General features: G+C 39.3%; 1 protein-coding gene across 1 annotated transcript in view; it reads right to left on the bottom strand.

The window, feature by feature from the left end:
• The window catches only part of LOC122817032 (rho GTPase-activating protein 39-like), a 1,890,542-nt gene that overhangs the window by 735,572 nt on the left and 1,135,962 nt on the right, over positions 1-19,008 (bottom strand). The window contains exon 5 of the mRNA XM_044090164.1: positions 13,699-13,788. Coding sequence (XP_043946099.1) covers positions 13,699-13,788 — 90 coding nt within the window. The remainder of the gene's footprint in view (positions 1-13,698; positions 13,789-19,008) is intronic.

The raw sequence follows: 19,008 nt of genomic DNA, 5'->3' as shown, positions 1-19,008 counted from the left end.
AGATGAAGGCACTGATCCTGGGAATTTAGTCCTTTCAATCCCTCCTCAACACAGGACGGCTGAGAATCTACACAGACAACATGACTGTTCTGTGGTATGTAAACAAATGGGGGGGGGGAATCCTACCTCCTGTGCAGACTGGCCATACAGGTTTGGGAATCAGCCCACCAACTTCAGGTGGTCTAGCATCTTTCCAACAATCAGAACACTATGGCATACACACTGAGCAGATCCACAACTCAGACCCACGAATAAATGCTTCACAGGGATATCTTCATGGGCATAGTCCACCAGTGGGGTATTCATCAAATAGATTGGTTTGCCTCCCCTCTGAACAGACAACTTCCAAAATTTTGTGTCAGAGAACCTCACCCTCTGGCATGGAAAGTGGAGACACTATCAGTATCCTGGAAGAGGAAATATCTGAAGATTCAGCAAGACAGACCAACTCCCTATTGGCCACGACAGCATTGTTTCCCCTTCTCCTGTACCTAGCCAAGAGCAATCACCACAAGTTACTTCACAGAATGTACCTACACGCAACACAAGGGCTCCCTCATCCACCCACACCTGGAAACTCTACAGCTGACTCTGTGGGTGATAGAGCCCTGATACCTTTTAGGCGCCTATTCTCTGAGTATATGCTTCAAGTCCTGCAGGAGGCCAGGAAACCTAATACAAGGAAATCTTATCTCTCCAAATGGAAATGATTTTCTATCTGGTGTCTCTCTCTTGAAATCTGGACCCACTAACGGTGGACCTCCCTCTGGTTGTTTCATACCTATGTGAGTTGCTCAATTCTTGCTTAGCTTATTCTTCAGTAAAAGCACATCTGTCAAGCCATTTCTGCCTCTTTCACCTCCTTTAGTTCCAGTTTTGAGGCCAAACAGTTCCTCAAAGGCATCCTCCACATTAGACCTCCCAGGTGGCCTGTGGCCCCCTCTCTGGGATCTTAACTTCATGTTACAGAAACTGACCCTCGTACCCTTCGAGCCAGTCTGCTCTAGCTCTTTAAAACAATGCACCTGAAAAACTGTCCTGCTAGCTATAACTTCTGCCAGAAGGGGTCTCCGAGCTCCAGGCCCGGAGGGATCCCCCCCCCCTTCTTGATCATCCACAAAGACAGGGTTTCCCTTTACACCAACTCGTTCTTTATGCCCATAGTTAATGTGTTGTCTTTCAAACCAGCAGTTTGTTTCCTTTCACCCCAGGGCTCTGGAATTGCCTGTGTCCAAACAGACCATCTCGAACTGGATTTCCAAATCCATCTCCTTTTGCTATGCCTACTGTATATCAGAGTGTATGTGATGTGTGCTTTGTCTTTAAGAAGCATGTTAAAGACTGCACATGCACAAATACATTCCAGACACATCCAATCCCTAGTGCCATTTTGAAAGAGCAGCCAGACAGTAAGCATGCATGACTGCAGTTGTTGGCTTGTATGCAAGTTACTTAAGTTAAAGTCAGCAAACTTCTATAGTGATGTGTTTGTATAAAATAAAAAGCTGCTTGAACAGAACCCATGAAGACTCTTATATTGAGTCCAAAGTAGGAGAGTGACACCTACCATGGAAAAACGCCTCCCTGCTCGATCAAAGGTCACTCTACCAGAGCAGTGTCCTCCTCTGGTGCCTTTCTCAAAGGACAAGACATCAATTCTATCCTAGAAACATCTACCTGGACCTCTGTCCATACCTCTACCAAACATTACAAACTGGATTCCATTTCCAGATCTAGGGTTGGATTTGCCAGGGCCATCCTTCATGGCTTCCTGGGGAATTCTTCAGCTAACTCCACCTGCCTGTGTGCATTAACTTTGACATTCTTCCTCATGTTAAAGAATGCTGCAACAGATGAATAGAAGGACATAGAATAGTTGTGCAAGAACAAAACAGAATGATACATGTCCTTCTCTTCTCTGTTGCAGTATTCTGTCCCACCCTCCTTTCCCACTTCCTGTGGTTCTTTGATGTACTGACTCTCTATTCCTTGGACTCTCTCTCTCTCCACCTGGGGTTTCAGTTCTGAGGATGGTGCGCACCTATGTCACTTTTACGGTCTATATCTGATAGCTGCCTACGTGAGACATTTAGCGCACCTTACGACAGTAAAAGACTTTGGTATACTGGCAGACGTCAGGTCGCCTGGGCAGGCAATTCCCTCATGTAAAGAATACTGCAACAGATAATAGAAGGACATTTAGTGTTAATGACAGTGGAAAAAGAGTCAAAATGGTGAGGACAGAAAACTATCTCTGAACACTTTTTTATCTATATTACGTAAAGGGAGATAGGAATAATAAATCTAAACACTATAAGAGAATAGAAAACCACAGTCAAAGAATATATATATAAAAAACTCAATGAAACTGCTTCAACTTATCGACACCCAAGCCTGAGCAATGGTCCATAACAAACAAGCGTCAAGTGAGATCTCAGGTAATTCTACACTTGAAGGGGATTATGGGAAAGGGGAGAAACCTAAGCTTTGGATCTAAAGTCTGAGAGTCGCTAAAGTTGGATCCAAGATGGATACAGCAATCCATCCACAGAGGAACGGATGGAAAAGACAATATCAGATGAGTACATTACCACAGAGACATCTCTCTAAAAACAGAGACTAGTCAAGTGCACTTGAACTGTTTTTTTTCCATGTACACACAAATGGTACCAGCACTGCTCAATTTAAGGCACAAAAAAAAAACAGAGATCAGCTTAGGAGACTGAGATGTGCATCCAAAGGAAAATATAAAATACAGTCAACTCATTACACTGAAGGTAATAAAAAGCCATTATAAACAAGTCAGAACCCATGTGGGTAGGGTACAGAAAAAAAAAACTTACATTAAAAGTTGGTAACACTTTTGTCACTAATGAAGAAAAAAACACTTTTGTATTGTTAAGTGATAGTTTCTTCTCTGGAAGTATGCTATTCTCCACTAGTACTTCTATGCAAACTAAGGATGACACTACAATATGGCCACTGACCAATGAAGAACGTTTTACTGGCACAGAGTAATATAAGGCCTGAATCAGCAGCAGGGCCAGACAGGCTAAATGGGTATATACTATCAAATGTTAAGAACACTACTTCACCTGTTTAACATGCTAGTTTCAGAAATCTTTAGAGGCCTATTATGTCCCTGAGGTATGGTGGGAAGCAACAGCTATTTCTTTTACCAAGGGCAACAATGCAAGGTACTGTGGACAGTTTTAGGTCTATAAGCCTTTTACGTATTCTAGGAAAGTGTTTTGAAAGAACTTTGTTTACCATGATGCCTTTAGACTTATACCTCAGTCCCATACCTCTCAACTGTACAGGTTTTTGCCTCATATTTTTGGTCCGTTTTTCATAAATTTGTGTTTTTCTGGCAAATTAGTGGCAAATCATTACAGATTAAAGTTAGAAAAATAACGAGACATTTGAATTTCAGACTTCATACCCTTCAGAAAAATCATGCTAATGCAAAACCTGTTACTCTGTCAACTTTCTAAGTTTGCAAAAGCAATATTTAAAATTGTCCCTATTTTTGGGCCTTAGTCCTACTTTTTATGACTGTCCAGATTTCTTGCTCGAAGAGATTGAGAGGTATGTGTCAGTACCACACACAGTCAGCATGGATTTACTTTAGGTCGAGCTTGTGTAACTAACCTAACGAGTTTCATTACGTGTTTGATGCTCTAGATGAAAAATTACCAATGAATGCTACAGATCTGGATACTGTAAAAGCTTTCAATAACATTCTGTTGCAGGTTCACAGGTCATTACTAGGCTATTGCCCAAAAGACATTTTAACTCTAGCCTAGCTTACCTTAAATTTAGAAAAGTACTGTTGATGTGTCAATATCCCAAGGAATTTTACAGTTACGATACAAACTTGTACACAAGTAGTCACATGCTGCACTTGTCCATTAAGGACATAGGTGACAAACCAGGGGTAAATTGGTGATTTTCCATCCATTGGTCCAAGATATGTTTGAAAAGAGTTAGGGATAAGCGTTGCTTCAAACAGATGAGAAACTTGTTTTAGAGAGGGGAGTAATCTTTGAGAGACATCTGTCCCTTCAACATGTCCTGCTTATGTTGCAGATGAGGTTTAGATCCTTAGAACGGGTATTTCTGATGCTATTTTTTTGGATGTGCAACAAAACCATCAGTATGGGATCAAAGGATGCCTTGTAGGCTAGGCATAGTTCAACGCCCAGCAGTCTATAAGAGACTGAGTAAAAGGACAGGGATTTGAGACGGTCCAAACAGGACTTGTTGATTACTCCCTGTACTCTTTTTGTGAGGAACCTATGTGGTCTCTCAAGCTGTTGCAAGTGCCTGGTCTAGTAGATGCCAAAGGGTGTGTTGTTCTTGATTTTTCTGATGAGAGCTGAGTACAGAGTAGCAATGACCTCCTTGGACCTGGATGCCATGACCCTACTTATAAGCTGTGCTATGAGAAATTATTTTCTTACCAAGGCAGACACATGGTGGTCAATGGTCAGGTTACTGTCAACAAGTGTTCCCAGATCCTAACCAATGGGTCTAATTTTAGGGGTGTATTATTAATGTGGTAATTTCCACGGGTGGCCAGTTGTCTTTCTAAAGGGTATTATGCATTTTTTTCACACTGAGTTTAATCCATGGCTTTGGCACCAGTTGTTTGCCTGCATCAAGCCCTACTGATGGGTATCTGTGTCTTTAGGAGATTCAGTGACCATGCCTAGCTTGTAGTAATCTGCAAACATGGTCAGACAGAGGCCCTTGACATTTGCTTTGAACTGAAAAAAACAGATGCCAAAAAGAAGAGGCACCAACACTGATTACTGTGAGACTCCCCTAGTGACTGGCCACTTTGTGGAGGTAGATTCCCCTACAATTTTGTAAGTTTATCTACAATACCAGAATGAAGTATTATGTCAAACACTTTGAGGTAGGCTATGTGCACTGGACTGACCTTGTCCATATCTTTAGTGACCTTCCTGAAGAAGTACACCAGGTTAAGTAGGTATTACCTGCCTTTGCCAAAACTGAAATGGATAATGTACATTGTTTGTAGACTTCCTATGTGACTGTATCAGATCCATGATAATTCTTTCCATGCCACTGCATATGAGACTAGTTAGACTTATGAGTCTATACGCAAGACTCTGGGAGACTTAAATAGTAACTCATATGACTGGATTATGAACTGTCCATTTCTAATGTTAGAGTACAGGTCACATTTTCCAAAAGGAGGACTACATAAAGGTGTCAATACTACCACCTTCTAAATGAGTCTGGATGAACACATTTGCGGACGACTCTAAAACAGGGTTAATAGTAACTACCTTGGAAGATCAGAAGTCATTACAAGATATCTTATATGAACTATTTGGGTGGGCAGCATTGAATAATAGTGCATTCAGTGCCAATAACTGTTCAGTTATACACTTGGGGCAAAATAATAAGAACTATTCATACTCCATTGATACTGATGCTTTACATTCAATTCAAATTCTTAAAGATCTTGATGTCATTATTATATCACCAACATTTGAACTTCTTAAAGATCTTGATGTCATATTATATCACCAACATTTGAACGATATGTTAATTTATTCCATTTACCGTAGAATCTCCACCAGGCATGCAGATGTCATTGATTACACTCCACAGAGATTATTGGTCGTTATTTTGTCTATATGTGAAAAACATCAAGAAACTAGAAAGGGTCCAGTGGAATTTTACCACGAGATTAACTGTCATGAAAAATAATTATTTAAACACAAAGACTTGAACAGATGAAATGGTACATCATGACATACAGACTTTTCAGAGGTAACATGCTGTTGATATTTAAATATTCTATTAAAGAGACACTCGCTAGTACATTAGGTGTAACTTAACAGAAACAACCCACAGAACACAAGACGAAATGGGCAAACAGGTTAACTGAACAGAAATCTGAAACAATATGCTTTTGAATTCAAGGTGCCATTTTATTGACACTATTGGTAAGACAGGCTACTACTACAGGAAATTTTTAAGACTTCACTTGTTTTGTGGGGTGGGAGCAGGGTATACAAGCCTGACTTCGGATGGACTTGATGAATTTTGAAAGTTGTGAGACTGTTAATGCAATACATTGTAACACTGTATAATCTAGAATGCTACAGTCTATTTTCACTCCTGAAACAAAAAGAACCTTGGCAGAGTATAAGCTATCATTAAAATGTCCAAAAACAGAACCCTGGCTGAGTAAAAACCACCATTACACAATTAAGCTGACTCATGGCTTTTTCTCATCATCCGTCTGTAAATCCAAGTTTCTTGCTGACATTAAACACTGCATCTGCTACTATTCTGATGTGAGAATAAAACCTATGAATTTCATTATCTGTAAACAGCAACTAGTGAAATTGTATTTACTGCACATCCTCCCACAAGCCTGTAGACCAAAATAGAGAACTCAGTTTCTAAAATGAGTAGCTACAGCCTATTACAGTATCCAAAGAATAACAAGAAAAAATCTACCCATATGAGCAAAAGTAGATACGGTCTACTAAAAATGTTCTAACCTGATGCTTCTGTGCGAGTAAAGTTTTTTCGCAATCTGGTTGAGAAAACATGTTTTAATACACACTGCTCTACACATTGGTGACATGAAGCTTAGGAATGCAGTGTAATGGAAGACGCTAGAATAATGCTAAACTACATTAATGTATTTTTTTTTTTGAAGAGATTAGCTTGTTTTTCTATAGAATAGCAAAATATCAAAAGTCTGCTTTTTTATCGGTTACCTCCCCAACACAATAGCAATTTTGTTATTTGAGTAAGCACAGACTGATGAAATTTGCCTGAGTAGGAAGACGTGCTGCACTGTGATCTCGGAGTTGGTATATATAATTTGCAGGGGGTGTGGGGGGTGTAGGGGGGCTTGCCCCCCTGCAAAAATGTAAAAAAAAGGTAGATTTTTGTGGGGTTTTTTTTTAGTTCAAGTTTTTGGAAACTCGATCATATGGTCTTAACCATATGAATTTTGAGTTTCTGAAAACTCGATTTTCTGACATAGACCACAAAAAATACCTCACAGAACACAACAGTTTAATGGGGCAAATAGGCAAATTATGACTTAAATGCCCTGGTAACTGCTTACCACAGAAATTCTGGCAAAAAAATTATACAATGTGAGTCCCGTTTAGAAATAGCTTACCTCTGAAATAGGAAATTCTTTTTTCTCCACAAAGGTCATAAAAAGCTGATTGGATTTTTTTTTGTAATTCTTGGTCCTGTCCAGGTAGTACCGCCATTGCCTATGCACATCTAAAGACTAGAACATTTTTTCTTTTATTTTGTAGTTTAGGAAAGAATACTGGGATACAGATGGACTGGTTAAGGGCCACTTCTGTCACCACTTCTGCAATAAATGACAAACTGGTACCTAAAGTAAAGTCTGCCCCCATGAAAAAACAGGAAGACTTTCTTGCACATCTATGTCTGTAGCCCTGAAACCGTTCTGGCCAAGATGACTGCTATAATAAATTAAAATACTGTTTTCTGTGTGAAAAAAATTTGAATGTTGTGAGTTTGCTGCTTTGAAAAAGTTGCAGCATAAAATAAGAGCTTTCCTGGCAGGCCTGATACAGAAGGATAGTTTCAAAAACTGCTGCAACTTCTTCCTACTGGAAACTGGTGGTTCCATAGGTAAGCAAGCTGTTACTGTCAAAAGGTGGCTCTTAATGGAAGCAATAACAAGCCTGTGTTGAACCACCCTGAGGCTACTAATACTTTGGTACCACAGAGATAATCTCTTCCACATTATCAATTGCAGTTTCATTCTGCTTGGTCTCCTGGCCCCCCCTCATTAAGTAGTACACATCCTGGGACAACTGATGATCAAACAGTATTAATGCTAAAGGCCTTTAAGATCTCTTTCCTGGAGGAAGCACTTTGCAAAGACTTTTGGAGCATCAGCTATGCCAAAGGGCAAGAAGTAATTTCTGTGAAAATGTCCACACTTTACTTGGAATGTCAGAAATTTCCTGTCTTTCAGAAAAATGGGGGAGTGCAGGTGTGCGTCCTTTAAGACCACTGTCGCAATGAATGACTGAGAGAGAGAGAAAGGACTACAGGATCAACACAATTTTCTTACCCTTGAATATTTGTTTAGTTTAGACAGGCTCAGGACAAACCACTACAAACATTCCATTCCTGTCACCAAGTACAGTCCTGAGTAAAAGCCTTTCCTTCATGCATCCTTGACATGCTGTTTATTATTTCCCTGCTGCAGCATTCTATGTAAAACTGGTAGATCAGTGTCTCCTAATCTATAGGAATGCAAGGCATTCCAATGTACCAAGGGTTTTGCCCTGAAGTCCAGATAGTAACCTTTTTCTTTTACTTACAAGATCCATTTGTCTGAAGCGATTCTCTTCTAACTTGCCTGTGCAAGTGGAAAGTTTTCCCTCACACTCTTGGGGGGGTGAGGGGAATGAGGCTAGCACTGGTATGAAGAAGGAGGGGTTGGAATTAAGTAGTTAAGCAGATCTGTGAAGGTGGAGAAGGGTTGTTAGCCCTTGCCTCCCCTAATCATACTGCCATTTCTTCTCATAAAAGGGTCTTCCACTTTGAGGTAGTTTCCCTTTACCTAACTTTCTATAAAAGGGTCCTTGCTTATTAGGATAATTCCTAATACAGTTAGGCAGAGGAAGCTGGAAATATATGGTGGACAGAGACTATTACTTCCCTTTTCTTGTAGCCTCTATGCTTGATGGCCAAAAGCAATTCCTGTCAATGGCAGTGCTAAGCATTTTAAGATTTACATCTCAAGTTAACTACTGAGCGCAAATCCAAGCATGCCTCTTAAGACTGTGCTCTACAAGCTGCATCTGCCACATCAAAGATGGACTTAACTCTGTGCCACCCCCATTGCAAAGCATCTGAATGAGGTGGACTAAGAACGCTCGAGACAATTCTTTGTCCAACTCCAGGTCCATCACACATTTAAGTATGTGTTCCTGGAACTTAAGGATATCAGTCTGGCAATGCAGTGCTGTAAAGGTTAGGGTGACCACTGTATACATGCCAGGCAATTTACTTTCCTTGTCATTTGGCAGGGTATGCCTACCTGGGGGAGATTGGCTCCTTTGGTTGCTTGTAGTGATAAGCTATTGGGGTCTGTCACTGGATTTCTGTATAAGAAACAATGTTGCTCCTGGACCCTTGTAAAATCTGCCAGGTCCCTTAAGGGCTGGAGGTTGCACATTTGGTTCCTGAGAGTCTGCTTCAAAGATGTGGTCCGAGGAGGATCTAAAGTCAATACAGACTAGGCGGAAGACCCGGAAACTGACTGAAGCGATAGTAGAGGAGTTCAAGGAAACATTCAAATTACTGAAAGCATCAGGCTCAGATGAAGGCACATCAGACAGGATCAAGATGCTGGGTGAGTTAGGGGTGTAATGGCTCCTGAGGGTACTCACTACTGTACAGAGAAAGAAGTGTAGCCTAGATGACTGGCAAATAAGCATCCTAGTGCCAGTGCACAAGAACAAAGAGGACACTGATAACTGTGGTCTGTACAGAGACACCAAACTCCTACCACACTGCATGAAAGTGCTAGACAGGGTGATTGACAAATGAATACTAGGAGTAGTTGAAAATAAGATAGCAGATGAGCAGGTCAGATTCCGATGAGGATCCAGCACAGTCAATGAAATGCTGGAAATGAGGAAAGAATCCATATGGACATTTTGGACTTGGAGAAAACATACAACAAGGTCCCAAGAAAGCTATTTTGGGCAGTCCTTCAATATTTCAAAATTCCTGAAACATTTTTAGAATTACTGCAGGCTATGTACAAGGACCCAATTACATAAATCTGAACACTGGGGCTTCCATTAGAAGTGATTGCGCATCAGGCTTCATTTTTGAGCCCACTACTGTTCATATACCAGCAAACAGTTTTGATGAGACAGATGAAAAAAGTTGTATGTAGACAATGTGGCATTTCAAGCTGACTCTGAAGAGGAACTTTACAGCAAGTCATAATGGACTGGAATGCAAAACTGAAGGTATATAGGATGAAAATAAGTACAAACCAAGACAGTTGCTATGGCAGCAAATGAAAAAAAAAAAAAAACAGAAGCAGCTAAAAACTGACATGGAAGAGAAAGTACTGAAAGTGAAACAGGTCAACAGACTTTCAGTTGTCGGTGGGGATGGTTGAGCAGAAAAGAAGTTTGAAAGAGAAGGTCAAAGCTAGAAACAGAAATGCTGCAGCCAAGTGGCACAGAGTGCTTGGAAGTGGCATCCATCATTTGGAAAGCTCCTGAGGAACCCATTGTCTTTTCAGGCTTTGGGCAAAACTTCTTCTGTGAGGTGCCACAGTGGCCGCTGTCAAACACCACAGATGAATAGCAGATAAAGGGAGCAATTTTTTATGATTCAAATGCAAAGACACAGGATTTCTTCGAGCTTTTGAAGTCTTAGGCCTATAATCTTATAAATGTCACACGTGTAACATCATGGTCAATGCCTAAAAAGTAAACACAATTATCGTTATTATCTTGGAAACTGATATGGCTCTCATATGTGCACCTTCCCTGCTTGGATGGCATATCCAGACCCAACAGAAGTTAGTAAAGCATGATTATAAATGAAGCCCCTACTAATAATTTTATAAAGAAATTAAAATCCCTTAGGGTAACTACCTTCTCTTCCTCTCTAACACTGGCCCAAAAGAAAAAACAAAAAGTCTTTAACAAACCACAAAGCAACTAAAACAAAAAAAGGATGATTTATGTCCTCCCTTTATATAATGATGCGGAGATGTCCAGGGAGAGAAGACACAAGTATAGTGTGGAGGTGAAAGCTCAAACCCTGGCTGAACCTAGGACTCCACTTGCCTCAGATATCCCGGAAGTTATGACTGCAGCAGTGACAGTGAGTTACACAGCAGGTTAAAAAAAAAGAAAAGAAAAGAACAACTAATAAATAATAGGACTGATCTGTAGCAGTTATGTACGCAAGATAAACTCTTTGCAGTATATAAAAAAATATCCTTATTTCTTTATTATGTACAGTAAATTAAAGCACCATCTGTTGCACACTCAATCAAAAAGAATCACATAAACTAGATTCTCGATCATCCTGAAGTTTCCCTGGAATGAAGCAATAGTCACTGGGACACAGTATCCTATTTTGAAACAAAGTTAGAATTTCTGGGAGTGTATCTCATACAAACAGTACATCATACTTTCTCTGTTAAGCCAGACAAAACTGGCACCTTTTAAAAGACTATGCCTGGGAACGACAGAGCTGAGAAATCTGCATACAAATGCAAAATGGGTAGCTAATCCCCAGCAGGCTTCTTTGAAACAAAGAACTGTAGCAGCACTCACTAGAATACTGCATCCCTTTATTCCTCCCAAACTATCATTCTTTGGAGCAAAAATAGCCAAGGGAACTGTGTCAGTGTATTTATAAATTTTTTGGGGGAGGGGATTTTCTTCCAGAACTGAACATAATCCATTTAAATGCCATGTCTGTAGCCAGTTGTAAAGTTCAAAGCACTTCTTTTAAGTGGCGTGGTTTGTATACTTAGAATTACAACTAGTACTTACCAATAAAGCTATACAATTTCAAGAAGCTGATATTGTCCCATGTTGAGCAACTATTACCAAGATGACTTGGACAACCCACTGGCACTCTTCACATCTACACTGCTCTTAAATGTAGGCCCTTGCCTTATACTCCAGCACTCAAGCACGGTGGAGGACTTGAAGCTATTCTCACTGTGTATACCATTATACATTTGTGTTAGATTTTAACTACATCTTGTCTGAGTGAAGCTTCGCATGATCAACACTACAGTCATCAATTACTATAATACATTTCATCTGTATTACTTTTTTTTTTTTTTTGTTATAATTTACAATTTTGTGACCATTCCCAGGCATATATACATAAAACACATAATCTGGGGAGTTCAAATTTTGCCTGCATGATCTGCCATGAAACTAGCTGACACTGACTGATCAGTTGATACCAACAAGGCAGCTGAGTACCTTTTCTTCTCCAGTGCCAAAAAATAAACTGGTGTGTCACATCTGCTGTCCCATAACCATTCGGTATTAATTCAAAGACGTCTAGGGTGGGAATATTCTTGGTTAATACTGGTTATTGCTATTTCAATATCTTGCCTCAGCTCCTCTAAGATAGCTCTTTGCTGCTCTGTACAATAACCTCCATATAACTGCCTTCACCAATCAATAGCCAGTTTGTTACCTCATTCCACAACATTTACTTTCAAATAGCTTCATATGTGGGTGCCTGCAGCCTAAGAAAGTCAGACACACAAATTGCCTGCTAGTATCTCATGAAGTTTGGGACTTCTAAGCCTCCTTCACAGGATGGCAGGATTAATCTTTCCCAAGCTACTCTAGGCTTAGAGTTTTAAAAGAACAAATTCCACTGGAAAGTGCATCTTCTCAAAAAAAAAAATACCATTCTACCCCATCAAGAGCCTTTTCTGCATCAAGACTAGGTAACAATAGTGGGTTCTTAGTTTCCTCTACTTTTTTAGTATTAGGTTCGGAAGGATTAGATAAACCAAATGTTCTTTGTGATGGGACAAAGTCACACTAATCTAAATGAATCAGGCCAGGAAGGAAAGATGAGATCCTCCTTGCTAAAATGCCCATAAATATTTTATTATTTGGTTTGGAGGGACAGATATCAGATATATCTCGCAGAGGACACCACTACTCTGGAACAGACTCTTCATCCATACAAAAAAAGTGCACCCCTTTCCACATTCAAGCATAACTTAGATCTATGGAGAGGTAACAAAGTTGACTCCAGAACTGCTCCATGTACTACTAATGGACAGAGGCAGCTTCTAAATGCTTTACCCCATGCACGAATCCCCCTCAAATTATCTATGGCATGATCACAGTTATTTTCATTATAAGTAATAAACAATTATCAATCATGGGACAGTTAAAGCCAATCTCTTACAAAATGTGACAGGTCAAATTGAACACAAAAAGGAAGACTGTCTAGGGTTAAAATGAACTACAGAGACAGTTAGCCTACTACTTACCTATAAACCTATAATCATGGTTTAAAACTGTAATATGTCTTTATGAGAATGGGTTAAGAGGATCTTAAACCTTTTTATGCATTACAGAAACCACGCCTTGTTTCCAGGAAATGGGGGGGGGGTCTCCTTGTAAAACACTGTTACTTAATGCAAGACATATGGTCTTAACTGAATCCCAAACCAAGCTGCCAAACTTATACTAGAATCCCATCAGACCTGGGAGATTTCTCCCTCTCCTGACAAGCCATTTTCTCCTCCAACTTTTTCCACTTCTGACTGTTGTTACGAAGACTTTCACATGTCTATTTTTCTTCTCTTTTCCTCTCTGTTTAAATTACTACCTGTGTTACATAATAAGACTTTATAAGTTTGATACTACTTGGAATGAATGGGTACACTGAAGTACTGTTTCTCAGATAAAGACTGATTTAAAAAAAAAAAAACTTTTTATGAACAAATATCTCTTGACACCATTTTTTATTTCTTATTATACTTTTTGTAAATACCTTGCGGATATATAAGAGGAGAAATTTATGAATAAGTACCAAGAGCAGCCAGCCATCTGTGGCAAACCACACACATAATAAACAACGCTGACTAAAGGATAAAGTATAAGCTGGAATTACCTTCTTCATCACAATTCTGCTTTCTCTTTTTACTTGACTTTGAGTTTCTCCTGTTTTTTGTCTGTAAAAGTTCTTTAATCCTCTCAGTTACTGGAAAAGACAAAAATGCAACATAACATTAAGAAATAACACTGCAGCAATAAGCAAACAAGTTAAACATATTTCATAAATTAATTTACTTTTGAGCAGAAAGTACAGTTGTATAAGTTGAAGTTATCATAACAGCAGATCAGTGGTGCACAACTTTTTTGTGGGGAGGGCCGCTACACGAATTCTTAATGCATCTGCAGGTCACCTCAAAACATAGTAAGTCATTACGAATTAACAATAGGTACAGGTGACTGGCATTTTTACTTAAGACAGCAGTCATGAAATTGCCTGTTTTCTACATCAACTTTGCATTTAACTTTATTCTGGCTTGCAGCCATGAATTATTACAAACTCTTGCAGAAAGTTACCACTGTTTACAGACTACAAGTTATAAACAACAAAGAATTGTTACTTCCGCAGCTAAAATTAGAGGTGTGCGCAACTGCAGTCAATTAGGTAAGGTTATATCTTGCCAAGGATGCAACAGCCAGCCAGCTTCCAAAGCTTCAGGGCACATTCTATGCACCCAAATTGTAAAGAAGCTTGAGATGAGCCGACTAAAAAACAAGTTTGGGTGCAAAGCCCTTCAGAGCTTTCCTGCTAGCAGACAGAGGGAAACTGAACCATGAAAGGGCAATCCTAGAAATAAAATAAATAATTAAATAAATAAATGTATGTTAGCACCCTGGCATAAAAACACACCAAAAAACAGGGGGGAGGGGCAGCTACTGCAGTAGTGATCATTTGAACATCTACTGTTATGGTAAGTTGTTATGGTAAGTTCAACTTACACAACAGTACTGTGTTATTCATAATAATCACTGCTGCAGTACACTTAACTATATGGGTAGATTACCATAGCTATCTACATTTGAGAGGAGGAAGAAGGATCCAGTAGCTACTGGAGAATGGTTCTAACAAAACCTGACCCAGACCTAGAGAAGGAATCAAGTCTGTAGTGCTTTGTAAAAGTATGTACAGAGGACCGAGAAGTAGCTTCTAGAATACTTCTAGAATCCAACCCTTTCTAAAAAGCCACAGATGAAACCAAGGCCCTGGTAGAGTGGGCCTTGACTTTGCCTGGAATAGATTTATCATGGTGAGTATAGCCTTAGGCAACCATTTGGAAAAAGTCTGTTTTGACTCAGGTCGTCCCTTCAAAAGGAATAAACAATTGATTCAAAGATCTGAAAGACTGAGTTATGTCAAGGTGGTACCTAAATTGTATGTAGACAACCGAGGTACGTACGGAGTATCCTTTCTCCCTCGTTTTTAAGTTCATGAAAGAAAACAGGGAGATGGACAGTTTGGCTTGAAGTAAACTTGGACACTACTTTAGGCATAAAAGAAAGATTACTTCTCAAAGAAGTCCATGAGAAATTAAGTACAATTGACTCATCATAAGAGCTTGCAACTCATACACCCTTCTTGCAGAGTTCACATCTATCAGTAAAACTGTTTTCAATGTTAAGAACCTCAAGGCAGCCAGGTTAGCTGGTTCAAATGGAGCAAGTGTTAGCTTCTCTAACACAAAATTAAGATCCACAGGAGGGGCCACCTGTTTACTTGGAGGCCTCTTATGCAAAGCTTGTTTCAAGAACATTTTGTCATTCCCTTGAAGAAAAATAGCAATTGCCAGTAAACACTAACAGTCCCCAAAAGTTACTTTTCTGCAGAAAAAAAAACACAATAAAAAGCACTGCAAAACACTATGCCAGCCCCATAAATGTAAAATAAACACATTTCTCCACAGAAAAAAAATTTCAGTTACTTTACACTACTTCTCAAGTGACAGAAAAGAATGAGTGCTCCATTTAAAAGTACATGACAGTCTCAAGACGGTCAGTTAAATCACCACTCCTAACTTTGAAATAAATTTCCAGAAGTGAAAAGTAATAAAATATCAACAAAATGACAATAGAATTTTTTTCCCAAAAGGAACTTATCTTCCCAGCAAAGGAAAGCACAAGAGGACTATTGACCCTTGAAAGCTTCAGAGGACCATACTCTTTGGTGGCAGTAAAGGCTCTGAAGGGCTTCACGCCCAAACTTGTCCTTCAGTCAGCTCAGCATGAACTGCCTGACAGTTTGGGCACATTGAAGGTGTCCTGAAGTTTTGGAAGGTGGCCAGCTGTTATAATTTTGGCAGGATAAAACCCATATACCTAGGGGTACTTCAGCAGTGATCAGTATGATGAACATCCAAAGTTGCCTGTACCAAAATGGGGGTCACCACAATTCTTTCTTGAGAGGCCTTCTGAATCTTCACACTTATCCTGGATATCGCTGGAAAGCGTAGAAAAGCAAAAAAGGAACATTTTTATCCATCAGAATGAAAATGCATCTGTTTTCCAGGCTTGCTTGCAAGGAGCCCTGGTGTAAAATTTGCTTAGTTGTCTGTTTTGAAATTAGGCAAAGGGATTTATTTGAGGTGTTCTCCACAAATGGATTAATTCATGGAAGAGCATCTCATTCAATTTCCATTCATGAGAGTCTGTCCTGGTCCTGCTCAGCTAATCTGCCATTACATTTTGCTCTGATAGAATGTGAGATGGTTGGAGAGTTAAAGAATGCTGTAAAGCTATTGCCCAAGCTATCACTGCCAGCCTGCACAAAGGATAAGATGTGGTACACTCTTGCATGTTTATATACAATATAACTGTGGTGTTATCGTCTTTAGAGGTCACGGTGACCACAGATAATGAAGAGATTTGAAAGTGTGGAGCACAGTCAACATCTCTTTGGCACGTATGCATTTTGCTCAGACTGAAGAATTCCACAGGTCTTGCACCTTCACCCTCTTGGAAACCTCTGTCCAAGAAACATCTGAGGCTTCTGTGGTGATAGACTGGTTTAGAGACTGAGGAGAGAAGGGGGGAGCTTTGGTTTAGCTGAAATGATGTTTACACCAAAGTAGTTCATTTTTTTTTTTTTTTTTACAAAGTCCAAAAATGGAATTTGATATTCCAGAGAATGCAAATGATGAGTCCAAGTATTTTTTTTTTTTTAGAACTCAATGCATCTTTCTCATGGGTAATCTAGCTAAGGAAATCATGACAGCCACAGAAGTCATGTACTCTGGTAGCCTGAAAATTTTTCTTGCAGAAGTCAGAGACTGATTGGAGAAGATCAGGAGAGTTTCCAGGTAAAAAAGCACCTTCTCATGTGTCAAAAAAGCTTTTTGCTGAAAGGTTTCTAAAAGACACCCTGGAAACACAATCATAATGAGATGGACTCATATCTGTACATTTATATGGGACCCCAGACTGTACCAAGTTAAGGACTCCTGACAGCTGGAAGAAAATATAACTAAGTTAACCAAGTAAGACAAAATGTGAATGCAATTCAGTCTGCAAAGGACTATGACTGAAGGCAGACATTTTGTAAGCACTCTTGGAGATGTAGACAACCCAAAGGGTAGTGCACAGAACTGATAATATGACCTAGTGACAGAAAAGCTGGGAAATTTCATGAAGCCTACGGCTATGGCAATATTTATTTATTTTAGTTCTTGACACTTGTTTACCGGGAAAGTCCGACTGGATACTAAATATCCATTTTCAGAGGAGATCCACGAAAAAAAGCTCCACAGAGTAAAATTACATCAAATAAAACACTAATAAAAACGTCATTAAAAAAGCACATATACATACGGTTTGATAGTGGAGTACATAGGATACAATAAAGCATAAGGAAATGCCAATGATGTAAAAATAAAAAGAAATAAAAAACTGATAATTAAATATGACAATCAATATATACAAAAGTTTTAGAAGTATAGTCTACTATGCTAGGAAATAAAAACAAAAGATACAAGTCCACCCTAAGAGTGGGGAAAGGGCAGGTGTTAAAAAGTAAAGCTAGACAGTATGATGAGAGGTTAGGTTAGTAAGAATGCAAAGCATTTGTTAATATAAATCATACAGATGAGGTTCATGGGCATTGCCATAAGTTAGAGAGAAATTCTTTGAGAGAGGACTTAAATACATGGAGGATAGATACAAGTTCCAACTGAATTTGGGACGGAGTTCCATAGTTTGGACATGCAGTGGGCATGCAGTGTGACTACAAACTGTGCCCCAAACTTTTATTTTGGTTTATAGATTTCAAGCAGGTGTTTGTCTTAAGAGCACAGAGAGTGATTTAGGAGATAGTGATAAAGTACTGAGGAGACAGAAGGGATCGTAGAGGGGTTACACAGTATTTTATGGGTACGAAGAAGTTGCATATGGGCTAGTTGATAGGGGAGTTCTAACCAGTTGAGAGAGAATGTAATGCAGAGCAATGATGAGCTTTATTTGGCAGGTTAGTTGCAAATTTAGCTACCTTATGATAACACTGCTCCCATTGTGATTTAAGAGAGATCTAGATGTTAGTCAAAACAGTGGTGCCATAGAGAAGACAGAGTAAAAGATAAGTGTTGGCCAGAGTGACTCTCCTAGAAGGAATAAGGAATTTTACTATCTAAATTTACTACCTATCTTTCGATGAGTTACTTTTACCTCAGTTTTGTATGTAAAGATCAAACTTTAAGATGTCATCTATAGTGACACCAAACAATTTGGTATGGGTAACTACCACTTGAAACAATACAGCTATTGAAGTAATGTGAAAGTAACTTTTAGCATCGATACGGGACTTTGGAAAAACAGAAGTTTAGTCTTTTTGGGACTATGTAAATGCTGGTTTTGCTACAGTCATAGTTCGACTGAATTGAAGGTATTCTGTGCCATGGATTGCAGTTGTAGTGGGCTGTCAGATAAGCAGATGAGAGTTAAGACATCTGCATAATGAATAAGGCAAACTTGCTGAGAGAGGTATATAGGTTATTGATGAAAATGTTAAAAAGCAGTAGAATGAGAGCAGAGCCTTCAGGAACACCCGTTTTAACTAGGAGAAAAGGAAAGAAAATAAAGAGAGCCATTTGACAGATTAATACATCTTTCAGATAGGTTTCTAGAGAACCACAGAAGAGATGGCTTGGAAAGGCTCAGGGTGGACATTTGAGTCAAGACATTTCTCATATGATGCTGTGTTAAAGGCTTCTGAAAGATCTAGAAAAGCAGAAGAGATAAACTTCCCTTGGTTTTTAGCCTTAACAATAGTGTTGGAAAATTTGAGGAGAGCTGTAGTGATGTTAGGGGCTGGTTGGAAACAATGCTGTGTTGGGATTAGGAGATTACTTTGCAAGAGATAATGAAGGAGTTTTTTATGAATACA

The sequence above is a fragment of the Protopterus annectens genome, chromosome 12.part0 (assembly GCF_019279795.1).
Source record: "Protopterus annectens isolate FY-2018-M chromosome 12.part0, PAN1.0, whole genome shotgun sequence".
NCBI lineage: Eukaryota > Metazoa > Chordata > Ceratodontiformes > Protopteridae > Protopterus > Protopterus annectens.
Note: the sequence above shows the minus strand (reverse complement) of the source record. Positions and strands in the feature narration are given on the sequence as shown.